General features: G+C 39.3%; 2 protein-coding genes across 2 annotated transcripts in view; one reads left to right on the top strand and one right to left on the bottom strand.

Moving 5' to 3' along the window:
- The window catches only part of LOC136883048 (serine/threonine/tyrosine-interacting protein), a 72,221-nt gene extending 51,142 nt beyond the window's left edge, over positions 1–21,079 (bottom strand). Inside the window, exons 1-2 of the mRNA XM_067155189.2 lie at positions 20,738–21,079; positions 6,391–6,635 (exon numbers count right to left, since the gene is read on the bottom strand). Of these exons, the coding sequence (XP_067011290.1) occupies positions 6,391–6,635; positions 20,738–20,779 (287 nt within the window). The 5' untranslated portion in view covers positions 20,780–21,079. The remainder of the gene's footprint in view (positions 1–6,390; positions 6,636–20,737) is intronic.
- Positions 21,080–21,370: 291 nt separating this feature from the next.
- LOC136883304 (uncharacterized) lies at positions 21,371–23,595 on the top strand. Its single transcript, XM_067155539.2, has one exon. The coding sequence runs from the start codon at positions 21,554–21,556 to the stop codon at positions 23,063–23,065; it is 1,512 nt and encodes a 503-aa protein (XP_067011640.2). The 5' UTR covers positions 21,371–21,553; the 3' UTR covers positions 23,066–23,595.
- The last annotated feature ends 1,544 nt before the right edge of the window (positions 23,596–25,139 follow it).

Genomic DNA, 25,139 nt, shown 5'->3' with positions numbered 1-25,139 from the left:
TTGCTGTATAAATAGTGCCCATCTGGTGACCCGTTCATTTGTGAGGTCGAAAGATAGGATGAAAGTTAGTGCCTTGTGGTCTGTATAAATGGTGATTGGAAACCCAAAGACAACCTTTTTCCAATATAAAAGCGAATATACAATAGCCAGGGCTTCTAGCTCTATAATGGTGTACGATTTTTCATGTGTCCTTAGCTTCCGACTTACGAACGCAATGAACAGCTTAACATCGGGCTTATTAGGATCGACTTGGTAGAGAACGGCTCCAATCCCTATCTTACTGGCATCACATTCAATATGGAAAGGCCATTCATAATTAGGATAACAGAGCTGCATGTTATTTCTGAGCATCCTTTTAGTGGCAATAAAGGATTGCTCACATTCTGTGGTCCATTTCCATCGATTATTTTTCTTCAGTAATTCCTGGAGAGGCACTACAGTCTCTGTGTACTGAGGAAAATGTTGCGAAAAGAATTGGCAAAGTCCAAGGAATTGCCGAACTTGCTTAATCCTGCAAGGCCTAGGAAAATCCACAATGCATTGAATTTTGGCAGGATTTGGGTGGATGCCCGCCCCGCTAATGACATGCCCAAGAAAAAGAACTTCAGTCTTGAAAAATTTTTTTTTTTTTTTTAAATTTAATTTTAAAGTTCTTTTCTCTCAATTCTTTGAGTACAGTGTGTACATCTTCTAAGTGCTGCTCCCAGGTATCGGATGCTACCAAGATATCGTCTACGTAAATAGTGGCAATGGCCTTTACTTCATGAGATAATTGGCTTTCCAACACTCTTATCAAGACGGCTCCCAAGTTCTTGATGCCAAAGGGCAATCGATTAAAGACATATGTGATATTATCAAAGATAAATCCAGTGAAGAGCCAGCTGTGTTCGTCTAGTACGATATGGAAGTCAGATGATGAAATGTCCATGGCTAAAAAATAAATTTTTTTTCCACAAAATCGCTTAATGACATCCTTAAGCGGAGGAGGGTGGTCATACTCAAGGACCAGTCGGTCATTCAAGGCACGAGCGTCCACACATAGACGAAGATTACCATCGGGTTTCCTTACTATGGTGAGCGGATTAATATAGGGTGTAACGCACTTTGAGATAATTCCGTCAGCCTCCATCTGACGAATTAGTGTCCTGGTTTCATCCATGTACTTCTCAGGCACCGGGTCTGGCTTGTGTTTATAGGGCGAAATATCCTTGACGTTGAAGTGGTGTTTAAAATTCTTAATCTCTCCAGGCTTCTCATCGAAGACGTCCGGATAAGACTAATATATTTCATCCTCCGCCGCTGCTATGTTAGGGTGGTAATCTGGGGCTTCAGTTACACTGGAGATGTAGGTGAAAAAATCGGGCCCTTTGTCATTTAAAATTTCATCGAAGGGTCCCTCTTCATTGGGATTACCCTCTTCCTTTGACACGGGTCCCTCTTCATCTTCGGGATCACCCTCTTCTTTCAGTACCTGGTCGACTGGGGCGGCATCGCCAATCACACCATCGACTTGTGTACGGGGTAAATCAATCCCTTGAAGTCTAAAATCTTCACCGTCTACCAGCTGTAACTCTACAGATCCAATCCTACATAGATGAATAGTGTTGGCAGAATAGTCAATGGCAGCCTTATATTTAGACAGAAAGTCTGAACCCATGGTAAGGTTAAACTTCATAGGCAAGACTATCAGGAAAAGATGTTCACACACTTTTTTGTTGATAGCAAACTCAAGGAAGACTTGCTGCTTACATTTGATATTCCTGTCAGGAATAATGCCCTTAATCCTAACTTGTGCTACCGGCAAAATGAAAAGGTTACATCGATCCTTGATCAATGTTATCAACTTGTCAGAGATTAGGGAAACTTGCGCTCCCGAGTCCACTAGCGATGATACTTGGAATTCCCCAATGGTAATATTGATGATAGGTAAACTTCGTTGAATATGTTGACAAATGGGCAATTCGTCTTCAAATGCTAAGTCGTCATCAATGTGCCAATAATTTATTATGTCTACATGGAATGACCCGACCTCCTCATTTTCAGGCAATCTCATTTCCGAAAAATTTAAGTTTTTTTTTTTTTTTTTTTGGCAACAGCACCTGTGGACTCTGGTTTTTGACCAAAGGTGTTGTTTCTTTGATGATATTCTTGGTATTCAAGAGAAGTCGCTCCAGGTTGATGACCCTCTTGTTTCGTCTGATGGAGGTAGTCCTGCGTTTCCTTCCACCGTTTGTGCAAGTCAGAATTGTTTGAGTCTCTACTCTCTCGTTTTTTTCTTGTTTTAACCAAGTAGGTTTGGTTGGTAGGGCGTCTGGCCACGGTATGGGCGTTTGCTAAACCCTCTATACCGCGTAGGTGAAGATGGAGTATCTCTCTTTTCCTTTCTATCTGCTTGTTCGGGACTTTGTCGCGGTTGTTCCGAAGTGTTAATCTGAACTGGATGGGCGGCTACGTCCTTACTCTTGCTCCGTTTCAAAGTACCCTGCGCATGAGCAGTATCAAGACGTCGTAATACAGCATCTAATTGATCCAAGTTCTGAATGTTCGCTGCTACTAAGATCTCTTGAACGTGAGAAGGATACTGTAACGTAATGATCTGTATCAGTTCCTTCTCAGGCAAAGGGGGGTCTAAATACTGCATCTTCTTCAACTGAGATAATAAAAAATCTGCATATCGAGAGGCATTGATGGAGGTATTATACCTTCTCGAATATAGTTGAAGTTTCATAAGGTGCTGAGTTTCTGCGTTCCAAAAACGGTCAATTACAGCCTTCTCAAAATCAGAGTATACCTTGAAATTAGATTTGAACAAGGAATACCAGGAAAGAGCCTTGCCTTCTAATAATCGGGCCACTGTTCTTAGCTTTCTATCCTCACTAATCTTGTGCTCTTGAAAATATTCCGCTACATTGATCAAAAACTCTTTAGCCGTGTAATCTTCTTTACCGGAGAATTTAGGAGGTTTTTCCTCTTGAATTTTAACGACAGTTGTCTGGTATGACGTTTCTCCGACTCCCTCTATCGAACTATGAATAGGTCTGGACGTATCTCGTGATTAAAGATTGACGACTTTAGTGGCTAGTTGTTCGAGATTACTCTTGACATCCCCCAACTGGAGTTGGACTATTCCTTCGACTTGTTTGACATCGTTCTTTAATTCAACTTTAAGTTCACCCACATCTTTACAAATACGACTAATTTGTGTGGTCGTATTATCGGCTTGCTGAGTGAACCGTTTGTCAAACTCGCCCTGCTTAGCTTTTAATAAAGTAACTTCGTTTCCAACTCTGGAAATGTAATTCTTAACCGTGTCCCTAGGAGTATCTTGGACAGAAACAATTTTAGCTTGCATTTGCGAGAGCTGACCATGTGACTCCTGAAATTCGGCCTTGAAATCCTCAATGTCCTGCGAAAGCTGTTGGACTGAAGGAAGAACCCTTTTCAAATCCTCCTTAACGATTTCTACGGCTTGGTTTTTAACAGTGTTTTTCATTTCTTCGACATTACGAGTTAGCTGAGAGTTGATTTCAGTGAATCGATCATCAATTTTCTTATGGGACTCTGTGAATCTTTCTTCTATCCTAACACTTGCTTGATTGAAACGCGATTCTAAGTTCGTATTCATTTCATTGAATTGGGATTGAACCACGTCATGTAAGCGCTTATCTAACCCGACCTCAGCTTCAGCTAACCGCCTGTCTAAGTTGGTGTTAGATTCCGCTAAATTGTCTAAGCGCTGTTCTAGTTTAGCATTAGATTCAATCAATCGCTTATTCAAGTTAGCAAGGGTAGTTTTAGATTCGGCATTTGCTTCAGCTAATCGCCTATCTAGGTTGGCATTAGATTCAACATTTGCTTGGGCTAAGTTATTTAAATGTTGGTCTACATTGGCAAGATTAGCATTAGTCTGAACATTAGCCTCAGCTATACTAGAAAGATTACTATTAGTTTCGGTAATACGTCTCTCTAGATTAGTATTGGACTCAGTAATATGTCGCTCTAAGTTAGCACATGTTGCAGTAAGTCTAGTCTCTAAATTGGCGTTAACCTCATTCACATTAAGCCTAAGAGCTTCAATTGCTGCGAGCAAATTATCCATATTTATGGCAATTTTAATATCTTAAAATGTGACACTTAGAAATTTTCAATCATAAATTGAAATATCAGTGACTTTAAAAGTTCAAAAACACTCAGTTCAGCATATATCAACACATAAAAATCAACCATATGACAAGAACACATAAAACACAAATTGTTTGCCACGTCCAGGGCATAAGTTTCACTTTGTAAAAAGAAACACCACGTATAGGGTGTTGTGATCGTCTATTACTTGATAGCACTGTTAACCTAGCTATCGAGCTCCAACGTGTAGGGTGCCACGTATATTACCCTCCTCTCTGTACCAGTAAAAGAGCCCGACTTTAAGATTTATTTTCAACGTAAGCATGGAATAGTTCTCAGGGCTAAACTGGATGAATATCAGCTAGGGCTTGGTACAGGAGGCAGGGTCCTATCTACAAGAAAAGTTTGAATCTGATTTGATAAGAGTTTATTCATGTATTGCATATTAAATTGCACATCACCTCATGGCAGATAGGGGTTGTCTTCCACATTGTCCTTTAAATGGCCCGGGCCTCCAGCTCACCAGGCCGCACCGGCTGGAACACGTTCCAGAAGATGCCCAAGTACTCCGTCAAGATGCAGACGGACCATCCGGGTTGGTTGCATGGAATACGCCTCAAATTCCCGATGCTCGGGATGACCTCCGATGGTTCCTGACGATGTCGCAGGTAATCACATTAGCCAAATACAATGAGGTTGATAGAATCAATGCCCATCAAAACTCCGAAAATGTGTTCGTCACTCGCAGAATTTATAAGTCAAAGTTCATGAAAACCTTGAATAATTAGTTTTATCACCACTAGTAAAACCACTACACAATGTTCATAAAGACTTTCAAGAATTCACTCTTTAACACTCATGGAAATGACAATTCCCTGTTCATGAAGACTTTCAATAATGTTATAGTTCATCAATGGCAAAAATCACAAGTCTATGCTCATGAAAACTTTGAACAAATTTAGAGTTCATCACTCGTGAATATCACAAGTCTTTGAAAAATCACTGGTGAAAATTTAGAGTCCATCACTGGTAAATATTACAAGTCTTTGAATAATTACTGGCAAAAATTTAAAGTCCATCACTGGTAAATATTACAAGTCTTTGAAAAATCACTGGTGAAGATCACAAGTCAATGCTCATGAAAATTTTGAATAATGTTAGAGTTCATCACTCGTAAATATCACAAGTCTTTGAAAAATCACTGGTGAAATTTTAGAGTAAATCACTGGTAAATATTACAAGTCTTTGAAAAATCACTGGAGAAAATTTAGAGTCCATCACTGGTAAAGTCCTAGAAGAATTCAGAGTTCCTCAACACTCGTAAATATTACAAGTCCCATTTATAAAGACTTAGAAGAATTCAGAGTTCCTCAACACTCGTAAATAAAGACTTCAAGGAAATTCAGAGTTCCTCAGTGAGACTATAACCACTCGGAGATAGCCTCCGACGATTATGACAGCAAGTAGAGCCACGCTGACTACTCGACTGTGATTGACTGACTGAGATATCAGGCTATATTGAGCCCTCCTTATATTTGGTTTGGGGACATCTACCTCACATATGCTGTGAAGCTGGTTATCTTCTGACTCCCTCGGCGGATTTTCTTGAAATTCAAGCATTGCTACGTTCATGTGATTCCCTTTAAAATGACATTGTTGCTCAAGTCACTACCATAATTATTATAGGAGTTTTAATATTTTCTCCTTCGAATGTTCGGGAAGGTGTGACGCTTGAATCTAGAACATACGAGTTCAGGCCAGCTGCACGTGGCATGGCAGGCGGGTGATTAACTAGCCCCTGCAGCTACGTCACACATACAGCTGCCCTCAGCTTGCTCGCTCGTCCCGCTGAATGTAAACAAACCAGGCTTGCACAGAGTAATACGCGTGATGATTAAATACAATTAACTCTCAAAAAATATGCATGTACAGGTCGTAACCGGTACAGTATGTATATGATATCTTTTCCCAAGGTAATATGTATTATTTTTCTTAGTATAGATCGCAATGCAACGTATTATTTCATATGTTAAATATGGAATGTTTATTCTACACGAGTGTGTTTTTCAAAAGTTGTTGTTGCTACATAGAACCGCACAGTTACAAAATATTGCATTATGAGCAGAAAGAAAAATATTGTTTTTCATGCAGCCAATTTACCACCACGCGTGTTCTACTGCAACTTCAATTTATACAGGTTCCAAAGAGGCTTGCAGACTGAATGCTAAAAGGCATAAGATTATGTTCATAATCCAAATTGCACTTTACCTGAATGTATCTTTGAAGTTCGGTCTTATGAAATGTGCCTCAATTGACTGCCGTACACATACAATATGTGTAATGCCGTGGTTTAATAAGATCTCCTTTTTGGACTTCATGGCTGCTGAATATGGTCCCAGAAATAAACCAGGAACAATCTCTTGCATGGTGCGGCGCATTGTGTAGGTCCATTCTTCATTCTCTGCTAGGCAAGGAAGTTTGGGGAATTCCATTGCAGCTGTTACTGTAGAATCCTAAAAATATATTCATATTCAAAATCAAAACAGTCTATTAATGCAATGCAGGATATAGAATACAGCGCACAAATAAGTTGTTTATTGCTTCTGTAATAAACTATATAAATTAAAAATCAGTCCTATAATGGTCTATAAATCATCTGGGATAATCTCCATAAGACAAACTCAAAGACAAAGGAAGAATTAAAGCAATCAACCTGTGTCCAAATCTGCACCATTACAGCTTGTTTATAAACTTGCAAGGGAAATATTTTATACAGAAGACCTGCATCATCAGCCAGAACTACTGTCTATACCACAATGACAGGATTTGCAGACCAAATTTTGCTGTGAATGAATATTCTGAAAATACATTTCAAGTTTAAATTTTAGAATTTCTGTACAGCTGTTGACAGCAATAAATATATTATTAAAATCAAAACAAGCCAATGTAAAGTACGAGGGCCATCCAGATACTTAAAAAAAAAAGGCAACACTGTAACATGAAACCTTTATTGGTACCCAATACAGCAAGGCTGGAGCAATTTTTTGACATAATCACCAACAGAAATAAGACACTTGTCATATCGTGGGATCAACCTTTGTATGCTGGTGTCGTAGAAGTCTGCTGCCTGGGAATGGAACCGGTGTGACATTCATTCGTCTTCACCTCTTCGTCCGTGTAAAAAAGCTGACTGGAGGACAGGAATTTCTTGAGGTGCAAGAAAAGAGGAAAATCACTGGAAACAAGATCAGGGACTGTATAGTGGATGATTAGGGACTGTAAAGAGGATGATTAAACACCTCCCACCCTAACTCCTGCAGAACAGTTGCTGAGTGCCGAGCTGTATATGGGCAAGCATTGTCATCGACCAGCACAACACCTGCACTGAGCATCCCATGCCTCTTGTTTTGAATGGCCCATCACAATTTCCATAGAGATTCACAGTAACGGTCCACGTTCACTGTTTCACCTCTGGACAGGATGTCAAAAAGTAGAATTCCCTTCCTGTCCCAGAACACAGTGCACGTCACTTTCCAAAACAACACAGTCTCTTAAACTTTTTTTCTGGCTGGAGATCCTCTGTGATGCCAATGTACTGACTGCTGCTTGGTTTCCAGGGTAAAATGAGCAACCCACACCTCATTGCCCATAATGATCCTGTTAAGGAACTCGTTGCAGTCATCATGGTAATGCAGCAGAAATGCCAGGGTTGCATTTTGTCGTCAGGTATCAGGTGTTTCAGCACTCACCTGGCACACACTGTCTTCAACAACATGTGCTTAATGACAATTTCATGCAATAAGGATCGCAATATCTGCTAAGTTCCAGAACATGAAGAGACGGTTCTCGATAATACGCTGCCACATCTGCTCCATATGATCGTCATTGGTAAGACGCAGTCGCCCATGGCCCTCTTCATCATGGACATTCTGACGACCTTTGGCAAAGTGTCTACACCAGCGATACAACATCTGTTTGCTCATGACCTTCAGTCCATAGACCTGACACAGCTGGCGATGAATTTTGATTGGCACTACGTTTTGTGCATTAAGAAACTTTATCTCAGACTGAACCTTGCAGCCCGTGGGAGAAAGAATATGAACTGCCGATTTGAGCTACTGACACCCAGCAAGACTTGTCCGGCAGGTATATGATTGCTACATCATAGATCTGTCGCGCATGCTTATATTTCCTGGCTAAATATGTTTACACGGCAAAGTGCCTACACCAGCGACGCACCACCTGTTTGTTCATGACCTTCAGCCCATAGACCTAACACAGTAGACGACGAATTTTGATCGGTGCTATGTCTCGCATGCTTATATTTCCTGGCTAAAAACGTTTACAAGAAATAGGGAAACTTAATTTCTGGACGTATATACCTAAACAATCAAACCTAAACAAATGAATAGATGTATCTTTTGGGTTTATTTTGAGAATGCAATAAAACCAAATGTGAAGTTATACCACCATTTTAAGATTATATTTTTGATTGATTGGTGCTGGTCATTAAAAATGTAGTCATAACCTCCAAAGTTATATGCACAAAGACTATTTAGTCATCAGTCTCAATAGTAGAAAGGGAGGGGTCATCACAAAAGACAGAAGTAAAACTACAAAAACCTACCACTTAGGTAACTCAATAGCATGATGGTAACAGAGCAAAAATAATAACTTAACCTCTCCTTTTCACGTAGTGAGAACAGGTTTCCTGGTGTCTGAGATGTAACTCGTAGCTACCTAAAATTAGTAATTTACTTCAGTTGCCGGTCACCAATGCATAAGGTTCCCCATTTACCTACCCTTCGGAAGCTCATAGAGACCTTCAGTCAGCTTCAGCTCATTTCTATCTGTCCATTTTATCACTCTGTTATAAGTGGTTTCTAGATTTGTCTCTGAGATGGATGTCAGACCGAAATATTTAAGTTATATTTAGCAAGTAGTTCACACTGAACTGCATTTATTGCACATTTTCTTGTGCTTCACATCTGCTAACTGAGACAATGAAAACAGAATTGGAGGTTCCTTTAAAATGGAGATAAAAGTGGACTGGAATTCCACACTCTTCTGTCATCATGAGCACTGAACTGTGTTTCAAACATCTGGAAGTCACCATGTGCATGTCCTTTATCAGTGCCACTGAGTGGCTGCTCCAGACACTTGAGTTTACGCTCCGCTTGCACTCTAAATTTTTATTCACTGAAAATGCAGAGTGGAAGATCTGAGACACCCAGACACTCAGCAAACACACACTCACGAGATTAAACTCATTCTTTTTTTCATTTTTTTTTTACAATCTGCTTTACGCCGCATCGACACAGATAGGTCTCATGGCGACGATAGAACAGGTAAAGCCTAGGAGTGGGAAGGAAGCGGCCATGGCCTTAATTAAGGTATAGCCTGGCATGAAAATGGGAAACCATGAAATACCACCTTCAGGGCTGCCGACGGTGGGATTCAAACCCCCTATCTCCCGGATGCAAGCTCACAGCTGCGCGCCCCTAACCGCATGGCTAACTTGCCCAGCGAACTCATTCTTATTCACACCACTCTATATCAGCTTCAAAACGCCTGCATCGGATGTATGCCTCTTGGGAAAGAATAGGATGAGGCAAATCTAGTCACAAAACAAAGGTACATGTTAGAAAAGAGAATCCTCACCTTAAGGACTAAGGCTTTTAATGAACTGGCTTGTCAAGATGTGGATAACAGCATGTCATTTTGTTTTTATGTGCAAAAAGTGCAACCTTTGTCAAACGATGCTCAAGGCAAATAAGATTGTACAATCTATGTATCGTACAAATGGCTGGAACGGATCTAACACTTTTCACATGGTTGGAAACACAATCAGGGAGAGGAGCAGCAGAAGATGGGTCGACTCTCTTGGAATATCTATCGAAGCTGACAATACCTTCTAATATCTAATATCTTCTAATACCCATGCCCTAGGGCTGTTCTGTAATATATGTGGAGCACAGAATACAAATAGTCACATCATTCACATTCTGCTATTTTGGATTCACAATAAGGCACCTGCCCATTTGCGATTAATATGGTTGTTCTTACCAGTCAGAGGAGATAGTTTCCTTCCAGCTGACCGGGTGTTTGGAACACTTGAAAAGGACATTAAACAACAGACTATTATAATGACAAAAGAACAGTATTATGACATGGGTCCTCTATTACATTTAGAGGATTATTACAAAAATGTGCAGAGGATTCAATCGGTGAAACGAATAATCATTAAAAGGAGACAAAATGGCCGTAGCATTGTTACACATGAACGTTATAGGTTTGAAATTGGTACAAAGAGAGGTATTCAACTACATAAGGGAGTTAAACGACACCTGACGAACATGAATCAATTACACCTTCATACACAAGAGGAGGAAAGATAAAAAAGCTGTTTGAAAAGCAATTTTGGGAAATTAACTGCCGGACTTGGACTTTTATAAATGCGTAATCATACCTGACATGACAAACATACGCCATGATACTGAGGTGCAAGACTGTGAAGGAAATTTAAATTGTGATTGTGCAAAACATGATATAGGTGACATACGGGTGTCTCCTAATTTTGTCAGTTGTGTACTGATAGTAAGGTGGATGCCTCTGTTGACATTTTGTGGTAACTTAATTGAATGCTATTTGCTTTACGTCGCACCAACACAGATAGGTCTCATGGCAACGATGGGACAGGAAAGGTCTAGGAGTGGGAAGGAAGCGGCCATGGCCTTAATTAAGGTACAGCCCCAGCATCTGCGGTGTGAAAATGGGAAACCACGGAAAACCATCTTCAGGGCTGCCGACAGTCGGGTTTGAACCAACTACCTGTCAGCCGACCGTATGTAACAAATATATATATAATAATACTTTTGTCTGTACATTGCTCAGAATTTTAAAAAGATGGTATTTCTGTATCAGTCATGTCCACAGTAACAAGGAAATGCAGTTTTAATTTTCTGTAATTTCTGTCTATCAGTTAGGTATGTACACGCATCACGAGAAAACGGCTGAAAAGAATTTAAAAATCGGTATGCAAAGTCGGGGAATAAGTTACTATGATCTAGGCCATAAATAATTTTAGTCACGCTGAGTGAAATGGTATTTTAGGGGAAGGCCTAAAATTTAATTCTCAAATATTTATGTTATTAGTGGTCGTATCTTAATGAAAATTGGTATACAAATTTGGGGAATAAGTCACTAAAATCTAGGCCATAAATAATTTTATTCACGTTGAGTAAAATGGTATTTGAGGGGAAGGCCTAAAACTTAATTCTCAAATAATCATGGTATTAGTGGTTGTATCGATATAAATACTACATAACGAAAGTTATATAGTATTAAATTTCTGATCATTTATGTCTTATACATTGTTACTGTACCATCACAGAGATATTCATGAATTTGGATTTTTGTTCCTCAGTCATATCAGCGCCAAGTCACGAGAAAATGGGTAAACAGAATTTAATAAAAACCGGTATGCAAAGTCGGAGAATAAGGAACTACATTCTACACTATAAATAATTTTAAAAGATGCTCTAAAATCACAGAGTTGAAAGAGAACTAAATGTGAAGGCCTACAATATAGAAAGCTCATAAAATTGATCAACAATAACATTATATTGACCATTGTTTGTTGTGATGTGCTTTGTGTCTTTTGTTGCCACTCATCTCCGACAGATAGGATTACTGCTACGTACCAAGTATTTTTTTAATTTGCCTTACGTTGCACCAACACAGATACGTCTTATGGCAACGATGGGATAGGAAAAGGCTAGGAGTGTGAAGGAAGCGACCTTGGCCTTAATGAAGGTACAGCCATAGCTTTTGCCTGGTGTGAAAATGGGAAACCATGGAATACCATCTTCAGGGCTGCCAACAGTGGGCTTCGAATCCACTATTTCCCGGATGCAAGCTCGCAGCTGTGCGCCCCTAACCACATGGCCAACTTGCCCGGTCGTACCGAGTGCAACAGCCTGTCTGAATATTGGAGGGAAGTAGCTGGGAGTCAGACAACTTTCTTCTTTAGCATGCATTCAAGCTATTCAATCCCTACTCTGAGGCACTGGTGGAATGAGCAGAGTGCACTTTAACGGAATAAAAGCAGAGGAGTGTTCATGGCTGTCTGCAGCCTGGTCATTCCAACTCTGGAACTTTGGACTGTTAGATCGGCACCGTAGTACTGTAATGTAAAGTATGTTACAAGTGTTATTTTTAATATACACCTATTCAATACAAAGAGATCTAGTAAATTAAGAATTAAATCTTATCATTTATTTACACTGCTAATCTTAACCTTCAGGTTGAGAAATTTGTTTAGCATATAATATGCCTGGTTGGCTTTTACATTACATAATGTACTTTCTATTTACGTACATTTCAATACCGACCTAACATGAGAATTATAACGTGTACCGTAGTGCTGTTCGTTAAAAGTGAGAAAATGTGCGGTTTTTCATTTGATCGAGTATTTTATGTGATAACATTGCTTTCAATCGCTACTTTGCTACCGACATTTTTGTAATGACCTATGTTGACTTCAGTTACGAAAACCACAAAGTCAGTCTTCCTGAAAATCCTGTAGCGAAGCACAGGTATGTCAGCTAGTGTTATGCTATCATCATATGCAGACATTGTGGAGAGATTGATTGTGATTGATTAGAATAAGATGTGTGTGACATTGTAGAGGAGCGGATTGTGATTACGTTGAACACGCTGTGTGTGATGGTCGAGTATCATGTTATCTGGTTAATTAGCGTACAACCTTTCCCAAATTGTTACAAAAGTGAGTAAATCTATTATGTATGTGTTACTGTCTGGTTGTGCTCTATTTTCTCATTCCCAATCAAAAGGTGTTATTTCCAATGTGTCTAAACAAAAACAGCTATATGTCTGGTACCTGAGCAAATGGGACTATTTCCATTTTTTTAATTTATACTCAAGTTAATATTAACGAAAAAATGCCCATCATGTACATTTGGGATCACAGCATATTTCTAAACAGTTATCATCATCATCATCATCATCATCATCGGTTTGCCCTTCCAGCGAGGCGGGTAGGGTGTTTGAAAACGAGCATCTTCCAAAGTTGCCTATTCAAAAAGATTTTGTTGTCCATGACAGATTCCCAATTCCATCCTCGCCCCTCAGTTGGTCCATCCATCTTCTTCTTGGTCTTCCAGCTGGTCTTCTACCTGTTATTCTCTTTTCCAAATAAGCACATGGTAACCTTGTGCTATTCATTTGTTTAACATGCCCAAACCATTTAAGTCTAGATGACCTAAGTCTTTCCTCCATCAATTCATTTAGACCTAGATTAGATCAGATCTAAACAGTTGTACGAGGTGTGTTCAAAAAAAGACCGAACTGTGGCTAGAAAAACTTTATTATGTAGCTTACATCATTTCACAGACTGTCCCCTTCAAAATAGTCCCCTGCACTATCAACAGCGTGTTGCCAACGTTTCTTCCACTTTTGGAATGCTTCCTGGAATGCACTTTCTTTGATGGCGCGAAGTTGCCTCGTCGCATTCTCCTTGATCTCTTCAATGTCTTGGAAGCAATGTCCTTTCAAGGTGGTTTTCAATTTGGGGAATAAGAAAAAGTCTGCTGGAGCCAAGTCGGGAGAATAGGGCGGATGTGGCGCAACAGGAATTTGGTGTTTTGCCAGATAACTGCAGACCGAGAGAGAGGCATGTGCTGGCGCATTGTCATGGTGCAACATCCAGGATTTGTTTTCCCACAGTTCAAGCCTCTTCCTGCGCACAGCATCTCTCAAATGCGTTAAAACATTCTGGTACAGTTCTTTGTTCACTGTCTGGCCTCGGGGTACAAACTCGTGATGGACAATGCCTTTCCAATCAAAAAACACAATCAGCATCACCTTGATGTTTGAACGACTCATTCATGCTTTTTTCGGTCGAGGAGAACCTTTCCCCACCCACTGTGATGATAGCCTTTTGGTTTCGACATCGTAACCGTACACCCACGTCTCATCTCCAGTGATGATGTTCTTCAGGAAGTTGTCATCAGCATCTGCGTTAACAAGCATTTCCTGACTGATGCTGACTCGGTTCTCTTTTTGATCGTCAGTCAGCAAACGAGGGACAAATTTAGCACTGACGCGCCGCATCTGAAGTTTTTCGGTTAAAATTGCATGACATGATCCTACGCTGATGCACACCTGATCAGCAACCTCTCGGACTGTCAAACGACGAATTCCACGAATCACTTCACGAACTCTCTCGCCATGGCGGTCGTCTGTTGATGTGGAAGGTCGCCCAGGCCTAGGGTCTTCAGTGACAGACGTTCTACTGTCTTGGAAACGTTTAAACCACTCGTAGCATTGTGTACGACTCATGCATTCCTCCCCGTACGCTAGCTTCAACATTTCAAATGTTTCCACAAACGTTTTCCCAACTTTGAAGCAGAACTTCACGCACACGCGTTGTTCCTCAAGCTGTTTCATTATAGAATTCGACGAACATGTGACACACGCAATCACTTCAGAGGCTCTAACTCAACTGATAATGCAGGCAATGGAATGCGGAAAGCAGCGGTCTGTTGTCAGAAGTTGCCGCTAGGCGCCGCCACAGTCACAACTTGCTCAATGTTGCGGTTTGCGCGCAATTTACAAAGTTCGGTCTTTTTTTGAACACACTTCGTATTGTACCCAATCATAGGTACGTCCCATGTGCCTTTTATGATAAGTTTCTCGCGTTTTCCCACAACTTTATGGTGGAAATAGGAAGTTTTGAACAGACACTCCTCAATTACAGTATGGTTGTAGTGTATGGGACCCTCACTCCAGGATTGATTCAAGAACTGGAAAAGACCCAAAAGAAAGCAGCACAATTTGTTCTTAGTGATCTCTGACAAACAGGAAGCGTTTCAAAAATGTTGCAAAGTTTGGGCTGGGAAGACTTGAGAGTAAGGAGAAAAAAAAAAGCTCGATTAACAGGAATTTTCTGAGCAGTAAATGGAGAGATGGGTTGGAATGATGTTTGCAGATAAATAAGCTTGAGAGGAGTTTTTAAAAGTATGAAAGATCATAATATGAACATAAAGTTGGAATTCAAGAGGACAAATTGGGGAGAATATGGTTGGGGGTGACAGATGAATAAAATCAGTAACTGATTACTTTCTGGTGGAGAGGCAAATCACAGACAATTGATGGATATAACACCTTTATCAGAAGAAGCACTCTATGGAGATCATAAGAGTCGTGATAACAAAATTGAGAGTTGAGAAAATGGAAAAATTAAAGGATACAAGATGTAGTAAATTTAAAATGTGGTAATTAAAAGATAAAATGCAGGATACATTTCTGGAGAGACTGAAACAACAAATTGCAGTTACTAAAGTAGGAAATGTGCAAGATTAATGGTCCAACTTTAAAAGGGCATTTGTAAGTGAGGTAGAATGTACCTGTGGTGGAATACTGACAAGATTGAAAGAAAAGGAGAATGAGAAGGTAAGAGAAGCTGTGAAAGAGGAAAGTATGGTAAGAATGGCATAGAGATTAAAAAGAAGAAAAGAAAGCAAGTATCTTGATGAAAAAAGGAAATAGATGATGTTATTTGCTTTACGTGCCACTAACTACGTTTACAGTTTTAGGAGGCGCCGAGGTGCTGGAATTTAGTCCCGCAGGAGTTCTTTTATGTGCCAGTAAATCTATCAACATGAAGCTGACGCATCTGAGCACCTTCAATAACCACCGGACTGAGCCAGGATCGAACCTGCCAAGTTGGGGTCAGAAAACCAGCGCCTCAACCGTCTGAGCCACTCAGCCCAGCAATATAAGAAATTGGTAAGAGAAGGTGAGAAGAATTTACACAAAACATGGGAATGGATGGAGCTGGCAGTAAAAGAATGCTGTATGGAAATATATGAAGTAATAAGAAAGATAAGAGTTTCACAAAGGTAACAAAGGAGGAAGGTGGAGAGTTGATAACACATACATAGATCATTATAAACCATTATGCCCTTCAGCGTTCAGTCTGCAAGCCTCTGTAAATTTACTAAATGTTGCCACAATCCTCTATTTGCAACTAGCGCCATGGCCCCATTTAGTTCTATACTTCTTATCTTTAAATCGTTAGAAACTGAGTCTAACCATCGTCGTCTCGGTCTCCCTCTACTTCTCTTACCCTCCATAACCGAGTCCATTATTCTCCTAGGTAACCTATCCTCCTCCATTCGCCCCACATGACCCCAATCACCGAAGCCGGTTTATGCGTACAGCTTCATCCATCGAGTTCATTTCTAACTTAGCCTGTATCTCCTCATTCCAAGTATCCTCCTGCAATTGTTCCCACCTGTTTGTACCAGCAATCATTCTTGCTACTTTCATGTCTGTTACTTCTAACTTATGAGTAAGATATCCCAAGTCCACCCAGCTTTCGCTCCCATAAAGCAAAGTTGGCCTGAAAACAGACCGATGTAAAGATAGTTTTGTCCGGGAGTTGACTTCCTTCTTAAAGAACACTGTTTATCACAACTGCGAGCTCACTGCATTAGCTTTACTATACCTTGATACAATCTCACTTGCTATATTATCACCCTGGGAGAACATAAATTTCTTACCTACTGACATCAATTTAGTCTTCGAAAGGCTAATTTTCATACCTACTCATTGCACCTATTTTCAAGTTACAAGATATTAGACTGCAGGTTTTTGGCACAATCTGCCATTAAGACCAAGTCGTCAGCATAGGCCAGACTGCTTACTATATTTACACCTGACTGAATCCCTCCCTGCCACTCTATACCTTTCAGCAGATGATCCCTGTAAACTACGAACAACAAAGGTGAAAGATTACAGCCTTAACACCTGTTTGAATCTATTTGCCAAAAATTGGACATGCACAAACAATTGAATGCGAAGAAATTGTTCTCTTTACCGGATTTTAAGTGGACGATAACACTATCATATCGGTGATGAACCGTACCAAACTTTTGAATGGATGGAAAAATGAAAACGTGCGCTGGTTGTACCAATCCAGTACATTTTGCAGGGATAAGCTTCTTGTGAAATTCAACATCTTCTGGAATGGTCTCATTGTAGAGAGCATCATCTTTATTTGTTGTTCAAGAATCAACCAAAAGAAGAATTTGATCTCTGCTGTGGAAATCCAGCCATAACACCTGTTCCAGGAACATTTTCAAATCCTGTTTTTTCATATTTGGTTATTTGCTAGCATATGCTTCCACATTGGCTAATTCAAGTAAGTGTCATGCTTGCTGGAAATTTTCCAGTCGAGACAAAAACATGCGTGTGGAAGAAGGATGCCATCCATTACAATAACAAGCATTATGTATGACTGGGTGTTGCTGCAAATGAACACATGTTACAATCAATCAATCAATCAATCAATCAATCAATCAATCACTACTGATCTGCATTTAGGGCAGATTCCCTATTTGTTGTAAATTAATCGTCTTACTCCCTTAGTGGCAAGACTTCTCCCACAATGTAACTCTTTGCTAAATCTTGACTGATCTGTATTAATTATGGTATCTGCTTTGGTGTAAAATTATACTCTTCAATGAAACGCCTTACTTCCATAACAAACTCGTCAGTTTCTCTTCTATAGCAACGGCATCACCAACAAATCTGCTGCCAACTTTATGTGCGATCTTGCTAGAAACAATCTTGTTTTTAACTTGAACCGCTGCAGCCAAGATTTGGAAGCTTTGAATGTTAAGGTGGTGTTTGGATCAATTTGTTTTAAAAGATATCGTCCAGATTCGTAGCATTCGATCGTGTATAACTCCATTTTGTTTTTGCATTGCAATAAACTGATCACGTACCTCGTTATTTATTTTTTCTTGTAGCACCTTTTTGTTTCTGCCATGTTGTTTCAGCATCTCTTCGAAGTTTTGCAAAACTGTTTTGATTTATATTAGTCTTTATCATGCCGTTATGGTAGTGAATCTGACTCTAGGGGACATATCTAGGGCTACTCCAGGAGGGCACTATTGTGGAGGATCATTTCCTCTTGGCTGCTTCGTCCAGATTTAGTAAGCATCAGCCAAGTAACCTTCGGGAAATCACTTTCAATATCATTTCATCGGTGACTTCATCTACCTTAAGAGTTCTATAATCTTCAACAAGAACATCTTCGTCAAGCAGCTGATCTGTTCGAAAACTATGCAATCTAACCTGGTTGGCTTTTGTTCCAAAATACTGAAGAAATCCACTAACAACTTAATGACGACATCTGGTTTCATTTTGTGGCAGCCACCTCGCCTCACCCTCCTTCCACTTCCAGCCGTCCATAGCATGTCAAATTGCATCAAATGTTATTTCTGATGTTCTGAAACATAAATAAACTGGTCTCGTTTAAAAGTCAGTGACAACAGTTGGGTACCCTTCCTTGTGTGAATAAACATTATCACAAGGATTTCATGGCTAACAGTTTTCTCACTTTATATTCTACACCTGGTAAACCTACTCGATATTATTCATACATTCCACAGCACCTTATATTCACCACTCATACCTGTATATTTCCATTTGTCTGGTGGATCCTGCATTTGTGCGAAAAAATTATTACCATGAATTATGTGCCAACCCATGTTTTTATGCTTATTACATTCATTTTAAACTTATACACTAACTTTGCCCATTTTGTGGCTTTAGAATGTCTGCTTCAAATGCAGTTCATCATAAGCCTTAGAACCAGAGTACAATCAGTCAGAAAGGCTTCAAAATGTATGTAATTTTTATTGATAACTCAAAGGCCATGATACAGTAAATGGGTCGCAGTTGTTTAATACAATGAAGAGATTCATTGGGTATGGCCAACGAGACTTGTCACTAAAACGTCGCTAACATTCGGCTGAAAACTAAATGCAAATATGTTAAGTGACATAACAGGAAACAATAAGTTAATAAAGTAATGAGCCTTGGCAGTATTGTAGATATTTTATATTAGTAAATTGCTTATTTCATCACTGTGTAATCCCTGTGTAGTATAAAAAGAATTTCTTTCATCTGATTTATTTTCATTCACAGAATATGCTGTTCTTAAACATTTTGATTTTGTGATAATATTTCAGGAAAATGTATCAGAGAATAGTTAAGGAATAATGATGCAGAGACTGTGGGTGTAAGAAGACATTAAGGAGTGTGAGGAAAAAGTCCCCCAGGGACCATAGCCTCAACCCCACCTACCTCATTACATCCCCTCCTCTCCTAGTCTACCTTAACTTCCCAAACGGCTGCAGAACCTACTTCTTACTCCCTTCTCTCCTTCAGAAACTTGTGATGCGAACTCTATCGAAAGGACAGGTGATCTGGTCAATAGCAACAAACAAAACACAAAAAGAAAAAGAAAAAAATGGTTCGAAATATAAAATTTACAGGTTCTCAGTTTTAATTTTTCTACGAAAGAAAATCAACTCTAGGGGCAGTTGGTGGGTCCCTGGCAAGCAACGAGGAAGTATCTCCCCTCTCTGCTACTTCAGGTATAGTAAAACATTAAACATCTACGATCCCAACATCAAACTGGTTATCGATTATAAATCTGAGAGAGAGAGAATTGTAGCAGCTGTACGGCAATCAGTGTTATCAAGCATGTGCCTCACCTGTAGCTAGAGACTTATGGAACTGATGGAAGGTGACACCAACCATCACATGTGGTCTAAAATTGATATGGGAACATCTAATCAGCTGACAACCAGGAACTAGAAAACGTGAAGGTAAGATTTCTCAAAAATCAGCTTTTAGTGTATCAAACTCACATCATCCTAACTAGTTTATGCACCTGCCAGGGAAACATTGCCACTGGAGAATGAGAGCTGCAACTTCTGCTACCAACCACAACTAGCTGTAAGGAGCTATTACAGGAGTTGCACAGAAAGAAGGCAAAGATACGGAGCGAGTTCTACGCAAATGATGCAGTGGTAAATAGGGAGCGGACCTGCGAAGGATGTGATTTGAGGCACATGGTCACTAGATCTGCTGTATATATATTTAATTAGAAAGTGTGCAAAACTGCAGGATTGCACGAGTCGGGTCCGGAGTCTGAGTGTAGACGCTGTGATGTGCATTCTTAGAACAAGAAACCCTGACACAGTTGTGCCAATGAGTGTTGTATTAACATCCAAATTGTATGCATTATTTTATTATATTAAAGCCTATACCAACGACTACAGGCAACCAAACAAGAATTTGTTTACGACAGAGAAATATTACACAAGATGTCTTTAGAGAATTGAACAGATAATTAGCATGTAATAGGAGTAACACTACTTCAAAACATATACTAGTAATAATAAAGTTTTATTGCAGCCAATGGCCATATGTAAATTTTCTACTCTTTACTATATTCATGTAAGGACTTTTCTCTTTTGCTACACTTATTGAAGTGGTATCGTTCACATATTTTCTCTGTAATAGTAACTACCAGTCACAATTTTGCAACATTACACAGTGTACATCCGCTATAGCACGTGTTCAGTTTCTTAGAGAGTTTTAAAATTACTCTGTACATAACCTTCCCTCAGCCGGTTGGTAATAAACAATTGCGAGTAATGTGCATAAGAACACTTAGCTTACAGAGATGGAAGTGTAATAACACTTTAAAATGACAAAATGTAATACTTACCATATCCCCGAAACCCGGGGGCATATTATCTACAGAAAGCATCTTTCCACCAGGTTATTACTGACAAATTTGATTTAATGACACACAAGATTTAACCCACAACAACCACAATCTTCATCTTTGTTTTACAAAACATGTGAAAAACGAAATCATTTCGTCCAATTCCATTCCACGGAATACTAATTCGACCACATCATAAGTTACGTTTTGAAAATATGTAGCTAAATTTAATCCCATGTCATTATCGTTTTACACAATTATGTATACTTTATTTACGTCCGCCTACTTAACATTAAGCGACCATGGGCTGAACGCCGAACCTGTCTGTTCGAGTTGGCTTCCCTTATTGATAATCTTTGGCGTTTATCAAAGAAAGTAAAGACCAGAGAATATCAAGTAAAGGAAATCATTCGTTTTTGGTTTTGTTTACTGCCGTGTGCTCAACACCAAGCTCGATGTGGTGCTGTTACGCTGCTGTGACTGCGACTTCTCTTTGGTGACCATCGTTGTGATGAAGACTCTTTGATTGTAAACAAAGGTCATGTGTCATGTTTTTTTGTTTGAATTTTTGAGATTGAACCTTACTCAAAAACTTCAGGAAGTGTATAAATAAGGACGAATATATATGACGGGGTGTTTATTTGGTACGAAACGTTTAAAGTACACCGTAACAATGTTATTTGCACTTTCACGTTTGATGCCGCGGTTAAACCGTGGAAAAAATCGAAACGTACCGGTGAACGAGTGTATGGTGTATTTGAGTTTCAGTACAGTAACTTTTCTTGTTCATGAATAGGCTTAGTGCGCAACTTTAACATGACAGGTTACATTTTAGCCGTTCTTATCTCCTTTCTGCTTTGGAGGCATTCTACTGGACAAGTCTTCCAGGGTACAAGAGTGATGTCCCAGTTAATACAGGCTGGGAAAGATCAGTATGCCATACTGAATGAAAGACTTAAGAATCCGCGATATGGCAGTTGTTGGAAAAATGCTATTTCATCTTTAAATGATGGATGTAAAGATCTCAGTGAACACATTCAGAGTGACATTGCATTAAAATTTACCGACTGTTTCTTGAAAATGTCCGGACATGAATCATATGAATGTGATAAATTGGTAGGGTTGCTAAGGAAGGAATGTATGCAAGATATGTCAGATCGAGCATTTAACGTTTATACGGAGTTTTATACCCATACTCAAAACATGTGCTTTTACCTTCAAAGTCATTTTTGGCATGAAGAAACTGAGAAGACCATAGACAGATTGTCTGCTAGTTCTGCTAAAGTAACTATGCAGTTAGAACAAGCTGAAGAAATACAGAATACGATATTTAAGTATCAAAAAGATAGTATGGCAGTTCAACAGGAACTACTTGAAAATGGTTTTACTCTCCGAGAAGTTTTGCAGGAATCTCATAAGAATCTTAATGAAATCATGTATGACTTTAAGACTTCAGCTGAACATCAGCAGAGACTGTTGTCTGAGGTATTTGATCGTCTGTCCTCTTTGCAAGAATGGGCAGTTGGAGAAATATCTTGGTTTGGTTCTGTTGTATTTTATTTATCTGCAGTTATCATTTTCTACATCATCACTGCTACTCCTAAAACTCAACAAGCTAGATTTTTTATATTTTTATCTCTCATTGTGAATGCATTTGTAGAAAGAGTAATTTGCTTGAGTATTGCAGGAGGAAATGAACCCTTGGGAAATGTAAATGAAGCTTTGTTTTGGTGGGTGTGGTTATGTCGCAAAATTTTTCTTGCAGTGTGTATCATTGTATTGAGTGTATCTATTTATAACTATCGTGATTATAATGTTATGAATTACAGTTTACTCGTCCAAGTACGAGAGCAAAATTTAAAGATTCTTAGTTATCTAGAAAACCCTAAACTGCAAAATAAATTTTCAGAAACCCTTAAAGAAAAGGAAAAACTCTTGGAAAACAGTAAAATAGACTATTACCATGTGGAATCCATACTTGATGATGCAGTTTCCACCTCTTCAGATATAAAAGCTCCTAAAATACCAGTGACAGATCCAGCAGTGAAACATTCATTGTCTGCAAGACAATTTTCAAATCTGTCTCCATTGAGCAGAAGTGGGACTCCTGAATTACATAATCATAACACCAGTGCTCTAAGAAAAGAAGCTATCAATAGATCTGCTTCACCTTCACCTTCAACTGCAAGTACAAGATCAGTGAGCAGCTATTCAGTTTATCACAGTTCCAGTAGGAGAAGACCATTGGTAGACTCGATTAATTCCAGAGGGAGCTCGCATTATAATTTGAGAAACCATCAGTCTGCATCTGCCAAGAGTCCTGCATAAAACTACAGCATATATTGGAGGTTATCACAAAGAAAACATTGCTTTCATCTGTGAAAGATCTCATTAGGCTAGAGCATCAAAGGTTCAATGACTAAGAATAATTGGAGGAGGACTGTTGAAATTGATAATACAGTGGATGTTCTCGTAACCGACCTGCTCAGGAAGTGTGTTCCCTGTATCTCTGCTTAGGTGGAGAGCAGCAAAGGCTCTGAGCAATGAGACTGGCTTTTGAAGTGTCCGTCTTAAACTTGATGCTCATTGGAGTACTTTTGTTTACATACTTATAACTAATACTCTAAGAGTCGTAGGCCTAGTTTAAGTAAACTTCCACATCATAGAATTCTATACATGATCTTTTCTATTCAAATGCCATAGAAAATGGCACTAAACTATTTTATAATTATACATTTCTGAAAGAGCTGTTCCCTACATTCCCAGTAGGTACTGTATGCAACTGTGAAACAGTAACTTAGAAGGTAGTTGTGCTTAAACATCATGTGTAATTTATCCAGCTTTGTCTATTCCCATTAAATGCCATGATTAAGCTACATCTCTTAATGGTATGAAATATGAACTTTGGGTTTATGTGAAACTATAATCTCATTCTCATGCTACATCTCAACCAACAGTATCAAATAATTAAGTGTAATTTCTGCCCAGTCTTTCTCATTGGTGTGATGTACTATACACTGGCAGTAGTGGTATTTTTTTAAACAGAAATCATCATTGTTTATTCACTCATGCAAGTAGTTATAAACTAGCCTCTTTCAATTTGTTCTGTCTGATCATGTTTGCCGTTCCAGCTTTTGTTGCCATCCTGTACCTCTCTTGGCCAAGTCTCTACATAGGCCTATTTGTTTTTCCCTGATGTCTCCAAGCCTTCCTCCTCGTCTTTTGTCTGGGACAGTTGGATCTTGGAGTCTTGTCAGGAGCCTTTCTTTTTATATAACCATTGCACTTCAGTCTGTTCAGTTCTAATGTTGCTAGGAAGCTCCTTTCAAAATTGGTCTTGCATGACTCTAGGGACAAAAGGGTAGGAGGGAGTTACTCAAAGTTTGCATTTCTCCCGAGGTTTCACTTGGAGTTTTCAAGCTCTAACAATGACCTAACCCTCCCTATCAGCAATTCCGACACCAACAATAATAAGTATGAAGGTTGCTGTGTGACTTAACTAAACTCTTACGTAACCTTATCCCTAAGGCCCTTCGTGCACCGGTGCAACACAACTCAAGCCAACTTGTTTAGGACAGTTCTATGAGAGTTGCGTTGCATGGTCTTCGTCCACTGACGCCACTCTCGTGTGACGGTCAAATCAAAAGTTAGTGTTCTCTCCAGAAAGTTTCGTCAGCCGGATGGCAGGAATGAGTACTACGTAAAAATGAATAAGATAAAATTTCAATTTATTCCCCTCAGGGCATTAACAGTAATATCAGATAGGTAAACATCAAATGCAAAACTAAACTATTTTAGTGTTTTCACAAACAAGACATAACAGAGTAATTTGAACTTCGAGTGTTGTACTGCTCGTTCTTAATCGTGTAACACCGGAGCTTACCACTCGATTTCTGTGAAGTGCCATACGAGTTTGTGATGTCCCAAGGAATCGCGTGCTCGCGTGCTATTCCACACTAATCCAGACACTGGTCACGCACGTCACTACGTGGTAGTAAAGCTAAATATTTACACTCCTATGTAATTGATGCAATTATGCTGCCAATAATTATTTATCATTTAAATAGGCTAAACAGTTTTACAGTATTTACGTTTTAATTCGAAGCATCCAGTGACTCAAATATGTATCATTATTATTATTAGGGCCTATTATTATTATTATTATTATTATTATTATTATTATTATTATTATTATTGTGCAACTAGCACATATCTAGGTTACGTTAGACGGGCAGTCTGCAAGAACGACAGGGAGAACACTGAAAGTTTGTTAGTCTGCTCCAGAATAGCAAGACATGCGGTACAGAATCGGAATGTTGTCATTGCGTACTGGTACTTGAGAAGGCTTCAAAGAAGATGGAAATTTTGGGTTCATGCTTTCATTAGTGAAAATTGATCACGT

This window comes from Anabrus simplex, chromosome 11, assembly GCF_040414725.1.
Source record: "Anabrus simplex isolate iqAnaSimp1 chromosome 11, ASM4041472v1, whole genome shotgun sequence".
In the NCBI taxonomy this organism is placed as follows: Eukaryota; Metazoa; Arthropoda; class Insecta; order Orthoptera; family Tettigoniidae; genus Anabrus; species Anabrus simplex.
This window is presented reverse-complemented; position numbering and strand designations above follow the sequence as displayed.